Raw genomic sequence first — 12,668 nt, 5'->3', positions numbered from 1 at the left:
TAACAAGAAATTTATTTTATATTGTCAGGCATTAAGCCATTGTTAAAACGCAATATGTAACATTTTCCCCCATGTTTATACAGAAATTATAAAAACATATAAAATCATGGTTATTCATCTTTACCTTTTGCTATGCAGGTGTTATTTCTTTCTTGAAAATTCTGGTGACACACACATTTATATGATCCTTCTATATTTATACATTGGTGGGAACATGTGCCAAATACCAAACATTCATTAAGGTCTAGAAAAGAAGAGCTCAAAATAGCATCATCATATCCCCAATTAGTACTTTCATTCTTTTCTCCTTTCAACAAAGAAAAATTTATTTTGTGTGCTTCAACTTCTTATTCCTATGTCTTTCATTGTCTTTTCAAACTCTTACATTGCTCTGTGATATTTTCTGGCCATAACCATATTTTTTTCTCAATATTTTCACTATAATGACTCATCAATTGTGCATTGCTTGTTAATCCACTTAACATATTGAAATATTCATTTCAAACTTCCCTAGTATTTTCATTGACTCAAATAAACGTGTGTTGGTGTTTCCGATTACCTACCTCCATACATTTGTACATGTCATATGCTATTCTTTTGTCCTATAGTACCCATGCTCATTTTACATAGTGAATTTCTACTTATCTCTCAAGATTCACCTGAAGTGAAGCCTTCCTTTATTTCCATCAATAAATGGTAATGATTATCCATCTCATAGATTCTCCACTTTTTGCAACCTTGGGATTTCCCTCTTATGCCATTCTCACACTATATTTCATATATGTGGTAACATATTCATATCCCCTACTTGACTGAAGTCATAAATTAGTATTTATTCATTGTTTTATTGCCAGCATTTTGGACAATTCATGACAAGAATGAAGATATAGATAATACATTTCTGGCTTCATAATAGAAAGTGACAATGTAATAAGAAGGGCCAATAAAAAAGCAAACAAACAATAAAAATCCTGAATACTTGTATAAAAATGAATATATATAAATTATAAATAATAAATAAATCTTAGGCAATAGTCAATGGCTTAGCACATGCCCCAAAGTTTAAAATTTTAAGGTGATTCTTAAAATTTCTTTTAAGAAATTTCTAATTTCTAAAATCACCTAATTTCTTTTTCTTTAAGTCTACTTCTGCTTTCAAACAGCATAATTCCTCCGCCGCCTTAATCAATTATAGGTGCCCTAATAAATCTGTGAGATAAATCCTTCTCTTGAATCAGAGGAATTTAAGGATAAGCACAGCGGTAGTAATTATCTCTTGTTTAGCACTCAGCAGAGTTTTAAAACCTCAATTGTAGAGATAAAGACTTTCCTAGTGACATTTGTAAATGACTGTGCCAAGGCTTAAACTCAGACTTCCAGATTCTCAGGTCTCTACTCTGACACTGCCCAAGGTGAACCTAAGCACTCTCAGGAGTGCAATTCTGCATTTAATTGCAATACAGGGTAAAGAGTGAAAACTGTATTTACTTGTTAACAAATGGTATACCAGGGGTAACTAAAATACATAGTACCAGTTCTCAGTCATCAAAAAAGTATTACAATAAGGAGTGGTGCATTGATAATATGGGGAAGAACGTTTGATGGCATGCTGTTAAAAGAATCTCCTTGAGGTGTCACATTGCAAGGATTCCCCAATGCTCTGTGACTTCCAAACCAGTTTGAGTCATACAAATAAATGTTTTCTAAACTTTTATTGTATTATTGCAATAAATCTTTTAACAGTTAAAAAAAGTTTTACAATATTTTTTGTTTTGGCATCTGTAACTTTGAACAGGGAGTTATTTGTTACTGTGGTTTCTCTTTGAGAGAAAATCAAAATAAGCAAAAATCTGCATGATTGGATAAAACTTTTATTTCCCTCACATGGCCTTGTATTGGCCAGAGTCACCATTTCCTCCTCATCTCCATAAGCAGACAATGTCGAGAGCTTTTGAAGACAATGGGTGAATCTCACACATGTCTAGTACCGAGAATAGTGCCTGACATACAACCACTATTAATCTATTTCTATTTCTTGATTATTGTCCTCTCAAATTTTTCTTCCCTATAGGTATTTTATTCAAAGTGCTTTGGCTTTAAAGTCAAATAGTGATTTCTTGTGCTTTTTTCAGCTACCTATAGTAAGGACACAAAAATTTAAATTCCTTGGATTACAAATCAAGGTATTCTCTCTTCCCTTCTCCATACCAAGTCAAACTGGTTTTGTCTACTATCAAAACTTCATTTATTACATGAAGATACAAATTTTATTAGAGTTCAGAAGTTACTCATTTGCACAACAAAAATACTGGATTCACAGTGATTTAAAATGAATGTAGCTTGCAGGACATATTTGCCATGGCATGTTACTAAAAATGAAGAAAATTTCAAGAACACATTTTCTAAACTTAGTAAATACAGGAAACAGAGCCCACTATTCAAAAATAAGCATTTGAAAATTAATGTTATATGAAAGTAAAATCTTGAACAGGTTTAAGTGTGTGTTTTGACATAAAGAGTCTAGGAATGAAGAAATAATCTAGTTTTGAGAAATAATTCACTTTTTATTAAAATAGAGAAATTTAAGTTGCCAGTTTTCAGCGTTCCCTGTTAATAAAGAGATAAAATGTCATGAATAATCCAAACACATATACAACTTAAATGTACAAATGTGACATATAAATATACATATATGACATATATATGACATAACTACAAGTATTTCCTCTATGGATGAGTGCAATTAATTTTTAAAATTCCATTTTGATTGACACAATGTAAAATCACTTTTATTTACCCAAGAATAACACAAGGTGACAATAGAGAAGAAAGCAGATAGGTGAAAACATTTTACAACTCGAATTTGCCCTGCATAAACCAGACTTAGACACTTTAGGTTTGGCTCTAATTATAGTACCAATTTTAGTGGAGAAACTGGCAGAAAGTGCATTTAGGTGTGTATTTCATGGCAGTAAAGCCCTAGTGTAAACTATATTTAGATAGAACTTACTATGAGGTTCCTGCTCCCCTGAATGCTCAATTTTTAAATGATCACAAGTAAGTTGACAGAGATTTATTTAAATCTTGTCTTTGAATTTTAGGAGACACTTTTGATAATAATATAAAGCACTGTTTAGGACGTTGTGTTAGGATAAAAACCCACTATTCTCTAAAAGCAAATTACCTATTGCAGTATTGCAAATGCCATAACTTAAGAAAAATGGGTCATCATAAACATATTCTTTCATGAATTGCTGCTAATTCTTCAATAGCTTCTGAACAAGCAATTTCGTTATTTGCATTTCAAAACAGAATTGTAGCAATACAACCGAAATTCCTTCAGGTCTGAATCTGCTATAGAAAAGGCTTTATAAGCCTCAGCAACGGTTAGCTTAGCAATACAAACAGGCTCTTGACCCCAGGGACTTTCACTCTCTTAAGTAAAATAGTATCCCACAGATATGTACCATTCAGATGAAAATCAGTCCTCTGTCATCTCACAATCTAGCAGCCCTGGGAGTCTTCCATAACCTAAAGACTTAAGAGCAAGCTGTTGAGGAAATGTACTATACCTTCACACTGTCTGTTTTTCATGTTTCTCTGAAATCCAGGTTTACAGCGGCAGAAAACAGATGTTTTTATTTGATTACAATATGCATCATCTCCACATGGATTCACATTATCTTCACAGGTATACTCACTGGGAGCTAGGATTTAAAAATATGATCAAAACTAATATAATTCTAATTCCTGAAATGGGAGTTTACTATTTTTCTTAATTTAAAATTACATTTATTGAAACCCTTATTATTCCACATATTATTATTTGTGAATTTATAAGGTCATGATCTTCTCTCCATATAAGCCTTCATTTCTTATAAAGGAATAGAAGCTGATAAAAACCAAAATAATTTACACTGAATATAGTTTAGACCAAGCTACCAGCAGCTGATACTTTAGCTGTTATTAAGCTATACTACTTTCCAAAAGGTTTTCACGTCAATGGTTCTAATGACAGGCTATCTTTACCATGATATCATTTTAATGTAGGAGAATCACATTCTTCTCTAAGAATGAAAACATTTCCTGGAAGCTACCTAGAGATGTAGGCATCTATTGTTAACTTAAACTTAGTATTCAGGAACTTGGTCAAGAGTGCTACCATGTTACTCAAGCAAGAGGTTAAATCATCAGTTCTTAAACATATACAGGGAGCAGCATTTGAGTGTGTATTATGCTCCGATGGACATGGGTTGCAATACAATTTAGGACAGATTATGTGTTATTTGCAGTTTCTAGCAGGGTATTTGCAACTTCATTGTTTTATCTGCAATTCAGGAAAACATTTTAGAGTACAAATAAGGGAGATGGAATATTATAGGGGTAACATTGAATGATCTATATTCTACTTAAGCAAATTCAATTACTGAGAAATATGAAAACCTTAATTATAAGAGTTATAACTATTACTAAATCCCACTGATTCTTGGATATTTTGCAATTAATTAAGCTGTGCATGTACACTCAGTCATGTCTGACTCTTTGCAACCCCATGAACTGTAGCCCACCAGGCTCCTCTATCCAAGGGATCATCCAGCAAGAATACTAGAGTGGGGTGCCATTTCCTTCTTCAGGGGATTTTCCTTACCCAGGGATTGAATCTGCAAGTCTTGCATCTCCTGCTTTGGCAGGCTTTACCAGCTGAGGGTTCTTTACCAGTTGAGACCCCAGTGAAGCCCCATTAATGAAGATACACCAGTGTAATTATACCATGATTAAGATATATATGGCCATACCCTGGTGGATACTGCTTCATCAACCATTGGAGAACAACTTACATACAAATGAGAAACAATAAAAGACTCAAGAGTTGGAACTCTTTTGTGACATTTATAAGCAATCAGAATTTAGGGTCACAAGCTTAATTATTTTTCTCAATATGAAAAATCAGATATCAAACATAAAATACAAAATTATTAATAATCAAGATCTCATGACTCAAGTATCATAACACTCTAATAATAAAATAATAATATCTTCTTTGAGAAGGACTCAGCAATGGAGTGAGTTTTTACAGCATTGAATATATTATTAAAATGTTTATCATCATTCAACCTAATATAACCATAAAATTCAAAAACTACTATATTTATATTTTGTAAAATAATAAGGAATACAGATTTCTTTGATGCTATCAGAGTCTGTATTCGGATACTGAGTTTCCAGCTTTGGCTTTAACAGCTGAAGGCAAAATCAGCCTTGCCTACCTCATTATTAATGTTATTGTTATTAATTTAAGTGTTACTTAAATTAATAACTTAACTACCTGTTATTAATTTAAGTGATATTCTAAGGTGACTTTGGCAAAGTCTTTTTTTAAAAAAGTATTACTTAAGCATGTTTTGAAGAGCAATCTTTTCTCACAGCAATAAAGAAAATTTTAGGCATGTTGAAGCAAAAATTAAACTCGCATGTCACTGCACTTTAACAGGAAACAAACTCACTTATTCTGCAGCCTTGTTCATCTGAACCATCTCCACAGTCATCAAGTTGATCACACTGGAGATCCACAGGGATACATTTCTTATTACTGCAAGCAAACTCATCTTTTTTACAAGGTCTTGCTTTATATGTAAGCTTACCTATAGAGTTATTAAAAAAAATGATCAGTGTTTCACAGAATCAAAACAAATTTACTGAGTCTATAACAGTTTTAAGATTTTTACTAAAAGCTATGAAAAACATGGATCCATAATCCTTTATTTGAAGCTCTTGGGGCTAAATGAAAAAAATTCTGAAATTTTTGAACCATAACTATATTTCCATGTGAAAATGTTTGAATATTTACCAAAAATGAGATTCTTTTTTAAAGTAATATAAACTACCTCAGGTCAGGTCAAGTCAGGTTCTGTCACCAAATGATTTTGCTGAATATTTTAGTAAGGCATTTAGGTTTTGGAATTTTAATTTCTGAATTGTGTAAAGGGGACTGTGTACATACATACACAATCTATATAAACACCCCCACCCCAAGAAGTTGTTTTAACAGAATATTTTAAACCACTATGTTGTTTCTCTCATGCAGTACTTTCTGGAATAAAATACCTATAACCAGTGGAGATTTACAGACTTGGAGATATTCAGTTGCACAGCTCTATTATGCATATGAAATCTAAGTGGATTATCTTCACATACTGTCAGAAAATCTAGTGCCTGATAATCTACCATCAGACATGCCACATGAAAAAAAATTTTTTTTTAATTTCTTGAGCCCTAATCATTGTATTATCTGTAGCTCACATGGAATCAATTATTTTGCATTAAATGGATTTACCACCACAGGGATCTTCATCTGAGTTGTCCCCACAGTCATCGATCCCATTGCACATTTGCTCAGGCTGCAGGCATATTCTGTTATTTCTGCATCTGTGAGGTCTCGTGGGTGGGCAAAGAAATTTGTCTGAAAAGAAGAAAAAAAAAGCAGCTCCTTTGGGTACACTAACTTACGAAGAACCATCTTTCTTTTGTCGTCTTTTTATTTTCTTCCTTTTCAAATCCATGATCTAGCTTTTTGGAATATCTCTTATCATGGAAATTGCTTACACGCAACTATTAGAAAAATGTGTGATAATAGAAGTTATGATCCGAGTTATTTATATTAATTACAGAAGAGAGTGCACAGCTGAAATGCTGAATGAAGTAAGAAAAAGAGTCAAACTTCACAGTCGTATTTACAAATGCCTTAGCTGAGTTTCTCTAGTGTACCAAATTAATTTATGCCCATATTTTATACAACATGGCAGGCACAGTTATCTGAAAGAGCAATTTCACACAGAATACAGCTTGAGCAAGCATATGTTACAGATCCAAAACTGAAAATAGGTCATTCAGGAAAAAAAAAAAATCCCAATAACACTAGAGCTGTGTTTCTCAATCTCTGTCTCCTTGAACAAATAGGTAGCTATGTATTTAAGGCACATAAGGTGATCTTATTTATTCATGTTGTGTGTGTGTGTGTGTATGTGTGGGTGGGTGTGTGATTTAAAGAAGCAATGAAATCCAGGGAAGTTTACACGTGTCCTTTTCATCACTAGAGAATCTGAAGACTTCTACCACTAAAGTATGAAGCATCTTTAATGTCTTCTCTTCCTCACATGTAGGATAATCCAGGCTCCTATTGCTGGCTGGTCTCCTCATATTCTCACTCTGGAATTCTCTTAGATAGTCTCATTCAGTATCATAGATTTACTTGACACTATCCTCTGAAGACTTTCAATTTGCTATTTAATTTTAGCATCTCATAATTAATTATAGTATGTTCCCTGGGGAATTTAAAATTCAACAAGTTCAAAACTCAATTCTTCATTATCTTCCCTTGACCTCGGTCTCCTCAGACAAACTGTCTTATTTCCATAGCTCAGTTAGTGGCACATCATAGGCACAAGTTTGGGATTATCCTAAATGCACCTTCCCATTATTTTCAACTCTTATTAGTCAACAAGTGCAGTTGGAATTGTCCCCAAATTTGCCCGCTCATCTCCATGCACACCAGTTACAACTTCAGTAGCTCAGCTCTTCACTCTTTCTTACAGAGATGACTGCAGTAGAATCCTTAATGTCTATTTCATTTTTCAACCTAAAATCCTCCCAAAGCTACCAGAACAGCAATCTGATCATTTCTTTCATAGTTATTTGTTACTTCCGGAATAAAATGTATGGTATTTTATGTGGCATAATAGACTAATTATCTTGTCCATGCCACTCCTACAGACTCATCCCTAGTCACTCAGGATTCTAGCAATACCACTTTATTAGCTCCTTAAATATGCCACATTCCTTTTTTGCCTGACTTTCTTGCTTTAATTAAAATTTGGTTCACATTTTAAGCAGAATTCCTCCCCTGCAGGTTTTTTAGAAATGTCTCTTGTGCTCACTGTTGTCAGTCACAATCAACTCTGCGACCTATGGACTGTAGCCCACCAGGCTCCTCTGTCCATGGGATTCTCCAGGCAAGCATACTGGAGTGGGTAGCCATGCACTCCTCCAGGGGACCTTCCCAACTCAGGAATCAAACACATATCTCTGGCATCTCCTGCACTGTAGGCAGTTGGGAAATGCATTAGCACACTAAGACCCCTAAACTTTGTTTCCATTAGCTCATGGTATCGGAATGTGGAGAAGCAAACCTATAGCTCTCTCTCCTGACTACCTTCATAAGGCATGTAACTGGTCTGTTATCAACTGCACACAGTTGATATGCATGGTTTCTCTGAATGCATGGTTTCTCCAGCCCTGCAGAGCCCCTTAAACTGCTGCTGTAAAATTGCTCAAATCTCACATTATCTCATAGTTTTCTACAATAGCTTCCAGAACTCTGCTACTATATATTCACATTCTTTTTTAAAAAATAAACTAAAACAAAAAACTGTTATTTTGAGGTCCATGCATTTGGTTATTTTTTTTTTCTTGCATTAGTTTCTCATCAATCTTATAAACATCACCCCCTTCCAATTCACTGAGTTTGTAGCACCTTTCCTCACAGTTCCTTCTCTCTATCCAAATTATTCCAGCCTCCGAGGTGACATCAAAATCCATATGAGAAAATCAGCCAATAAATGCACCTCTTAGCTTCCTGAATTTTTCAGACCACATATTCTTTTACTTTAATCCAGCTAGGCCACCCATTCTTCTAGAATGTTGTGCACATGGGTGGGCTTCAACAAATTTATCTTAATTCAGCCGATGACAGTTCCTATTGCTTGCAGATAAGAAACATTTACTGATATAGCTCAAGGTGTTATTTCCAATTGCTTCATTTATAAAGCCACAGATTTTAATGATCCAAATTCAGACCACAATCTTCAATTATCCAACTTCTTAATTCAACCAGTCTCATTAAGGACACTTTTTCAGTCTTACCTGAAACATTAGTCCCTTGATATGCCTAACTCTTCCCTATTCAGCAATGCCTTTTTTCTTTTTATTTCCCTTTCTGCTGACATTAGATTCCAAATTCTATTTGTTTTTATGATTTTTATAGCTTTACTGAGGGGTAATTTACATTCCATAACATGTAGTAGTCATTTAAATATACCATATTCTATTTCTTAATTTACTTATTTGATATTGATAACCTATTATATTTTGGACATGTTTCTAAGTACTAATACTTAGTCTAAATGATCCGCATTCTGGCACTTTTGCTTTTATCCGCCTTAATTATCTAACAGAATCCCTAAACTTAGGTAAATGAAGCCTCTGCTATCCCAATGTGTGCATTTGGGAAGCCTAGGAATGTTGTAGATAATCATACTGCAATGCTGACTGCTATCACAAATATGAATATTTATCAATGCCAGATAGGCCCTGAACACTACTTGGAAATCACTCATTTATATCTATATTTATATTTTTTATACATAATGTCATTCATACCCTTTGAATCAATAATGATTCAAATCTATGTTCCTTTCAAGTCTCCCTACCACACCAACCTTTCACATTCTATATATGAACATGCTTCCTTACTATACACAAATAAATGGAAATAAAAAGATAAAAATTATCATATCATTAAATATCAGTCCATCACCTGCATATACATATAGTCTATCAACTAATTTCAAGGGGTCACTTTTATTGTTGTTCAGTTGTTAAGTCGCGTCCAATTTTTTGCTACCCCATGGACTGAAGTGCCCCAGGCTTCCCTGTCCTTCACTATGTCCTGAAGTTTGCTCAGATTCATATTCACTGGGTTGGTGATGCTTCTAATCATCAAATCCTCTATTGTCCCCTTCTCCCTTTTGCGTTCAATCTTTCCCAGCATCAGGGTCTTTTCCAATGGTTCAGCTCTTCAAGGGGTCACTGCTGCTGCTGCTGCTGCTGCTAAGTCGCTCCAGTCGTGTCCGACTCTGTGCGACCCCATAGATGGCAGCCCACCAGGCCCCACCGTCCCTGGGATTCTCCAGGCAAGAACACTGGATTGGGTCAAGGGGTCACTACCCTAATATAAAACTGATTGCTTTAACTTGCTCTGAAACTCAATTTTCCCTGCCTCTTCTGGAACCATTTCATCTTTCTTGTAACATTTTATTACCTTGGTATTTTTCTTGTCATACTTCATTTTTTTTTTCTAATCATCTTGTTATTACTCACCTGAGTCTCTTCTGGCTACTCATATTTATTTAGATGTTTGGTGGCCTTTGATATTCTATCTTAATTCCTTTCTTTTATGTTTTACTCCCTCTCTGCCTGAATCTTACAAATTCCATAGAATTTACTACTACATTTTCGGCTGACCCTCACATTTATATTTCTAGACCAACTCTTTAAGCTCTAGAACCAAACATCTAGCATCTCCTTGTGATCTGTACTTAATGTCTCCTCAAGTACATCCAAGCCAGACTTCTAATCTTTACTTGCAAAATTTCCTTATCCTGTATTTCCCAGCTATTCAAATGTACAAGCAAAAACAGCCTATAAATTACACTTGCCAACTTCCTCTCTCTTTCTCTTCCTATGTCCAACCCATTATTTAATCCAATTCATTTTGCTTTTTAAATCACAATCAACTTTTGTATACTTTGCCATCATGTGCTGTCATTATCTTAATCCAAGCTACCAGCATAGCTTGCCTTGAGTTCTGCAATTGTCTTAACTATTCTTGCCTCTATCTAATGCCTGTGAAATAGAAATATGACTCTATGCCTCCTCTACTTAAATCTCTATAATATTTTCATTTGGTTTCAAGCTAAATCTAAAAATCCCTCCCCAGACTCACAAGGTTTCAAGTATCTCTCCTGTTAGTTCAGTTTTGTCCACTATCTACCATGCTCTGTATTCTCCAAGCACACATATCTTTCAACTCCTCTAGTAAATTGTGGTTTGCTCTATCTCAGGGCCTTTCTACATCTTGTTTCCTTTGCCTAAAATACTGTGTCATCCATTCCCACTCCATCCCTTTCACCAACTTGGCAGCTATAAATCTCTCAGACTCAAACTCAATGTTACTTCTCATAAAGTGAGACTGAATAAAACCCTATATAGACTAAAACTCCAAAATTCTATATTTGTATAATTTATTATACTTCTTTCAGCACATAAATCATAGTTTATAACTATGTATTTTGTGATCATTAATATTCCTCTTCCACTAGATTCTCAGCTTTGTGAAGTAGGGTCCATATCTGTTTCTCTTATCATTATATCACCAAAAATAATCATTATCTCTAGTTTGAAGTGAAGTGAAGTGAAGTGAAATGAAGTTGCTCAGTCGTGTCTGACTCTTTTCAACCCCGTGGACTGTAGCCCACCAGGCTCCTCTGTCCATGGGATTCTCCAGGCAAGAATACTGGAGTGGGTTGCCATTTCCTTCTCCAGGGGATCTTCCCAGCCCAGGGATAGAACCCATGTCTCCTGAATTGCAGGCAGACGCTTTAACCTCTGAGCCACCAGGGAATAAGCCTATCTCTAGTTTAACAGCTATTAAATGAATGAATGAATGATACTTTTCCCCACACTGTTCTCTATACCTATGGTGTATTTTAGTCTACTTCTTTTCCTTCTCTTTCAGGCAGAGTTCATTTTATCCCTCTATGTCTTATCTTTATTTAATTCTACTATTGCTTGAAATATAATACCTGGAAATTATTATTTTAGAACCAGAAATTGATCTCCTTGTCAAAGAAACCATATTCTGTTTTTATCCCAATTACTTAGTACAGTCCCCATCACATAAAAACTTGACTCAATGTTGATACTTATGATTGAGGAGAATGCAAAAACATTCACAGTATTAAGCTGGATGTATTTTACAAGTTTTCCAACAGCTGTGCAGCATGTCCTTTAGAATCACTTCCTGGCCCTGGAAATGGATCTGCAGGGTGTGATCTGGAGCCCCACATGGTTAATTAGTTTCCAAACAAATCCTATTCCACTCACTAGTTTTTGTGCTGAAATGGAATACAGAATAGAGGGAAAAAATATATTTTATTAAAAATAATACTTTCTGGCTTGTATTGGTAAACTCTGAAATCTTTTTAAATTTGAAAAAAAATTCAAGTAAAACACTTGAAATATTTTCAAGTATTATGATTCAGAAATAATACTATCTCTGGTGATTCTCTAGAATTCACTCTGTAATATTATGTGGAAGAACTGAAAGTGAAATTTAGTTACATTACTTATCAGGAGTACCTGTAGAGAACAATTCTCCAAACACTATCTTTTTCAAGTTTTAAAACATGTTTAAAATAAAGCCACCTCTTTGTTTTTGAGCTTTTTATTCAACTGAGTCAATATCAACATCTATAAAAAATTAGTTTAGCTTGATTTACCAAATAGAACACGGAATATAAGTACATATATGTACATATAAGTACACATATTTATGCTATGTTTTCTTTAATTCACCTTATGTGGATATTTATATTTATATCCAAAGCAGTAGCATTTTTCTTTAAACTAAAAGTTAAATTTCCTTTTTATGTTGACTAGAAACAAAGAATGACATTAAGAATGACAATATTTACCAAATACATAAAATTGTTTAATTTGGTGATCTAAAGCTATGCATTTAGAGTTGTTGGTTGCATAATTATGCTTGTGACAAATGTCAGTCAAAAGTAACTTGAATTTGAATTAGAAATAAATTTTAAGATTTTTCAGAT

The 12,668-nt window shown here is 34.2% G+C and overlaps 1 protein-coding gene across 1 annotated transcript in view; it reads right to left on the bottom strand.

Annotated features, from left to right (window-relative positions):
* LRP1B (LDL receptor related protein 1B) overlaps positions 1–12,668 on the bottom strand; it is a 2,209,913-nt gene that overhangs the window by 165,978 nt on the left and 2,031,267 nt on the right. Inside the window, exons 73-76 of the mRNA XM_025261770.3 lie at positions 6,335–6,460; positions 5,505–5,642; positions 3,573–3,707; positions 125–244 (exon numbers count right to left, since the gene is read on the bottom strand). Coding sequence (XP_025117555.3) covers positions 125–244; positions 3,573–3,707; positions 5,505–5,642; positions 6,335–6,460 — 519 coding nt within the window. The remainder of the gene's footprint in view (positions 1–124; positions 245–3,572; positions 3,708–5,504; positions 5,643–6,334; positions 6,461–12,668) is intronic.

Source organism: Bubalus bubalis, chromosome 2 (genome assembly GCF_019923935.1).
Source record: "Bubalus bubalis isolate 160015118507 breed Murrah chromosome 2, NDDB_SH_1, whole genome shotgun sequence".
In the NCBI taxonomy this organism is placed as follows: domain Eukaryota; kingdom Metazoa; phylum Chordata; class Mammalia; order Artiodactyla; family Bovidae; genus Bubalus; species Bubalus bubalis.
The sequence above is the reverse complement of the archived record's forward strand: the minus strand, read 5'-3'. Positions and strand labels throughout refer to the sequence as shown.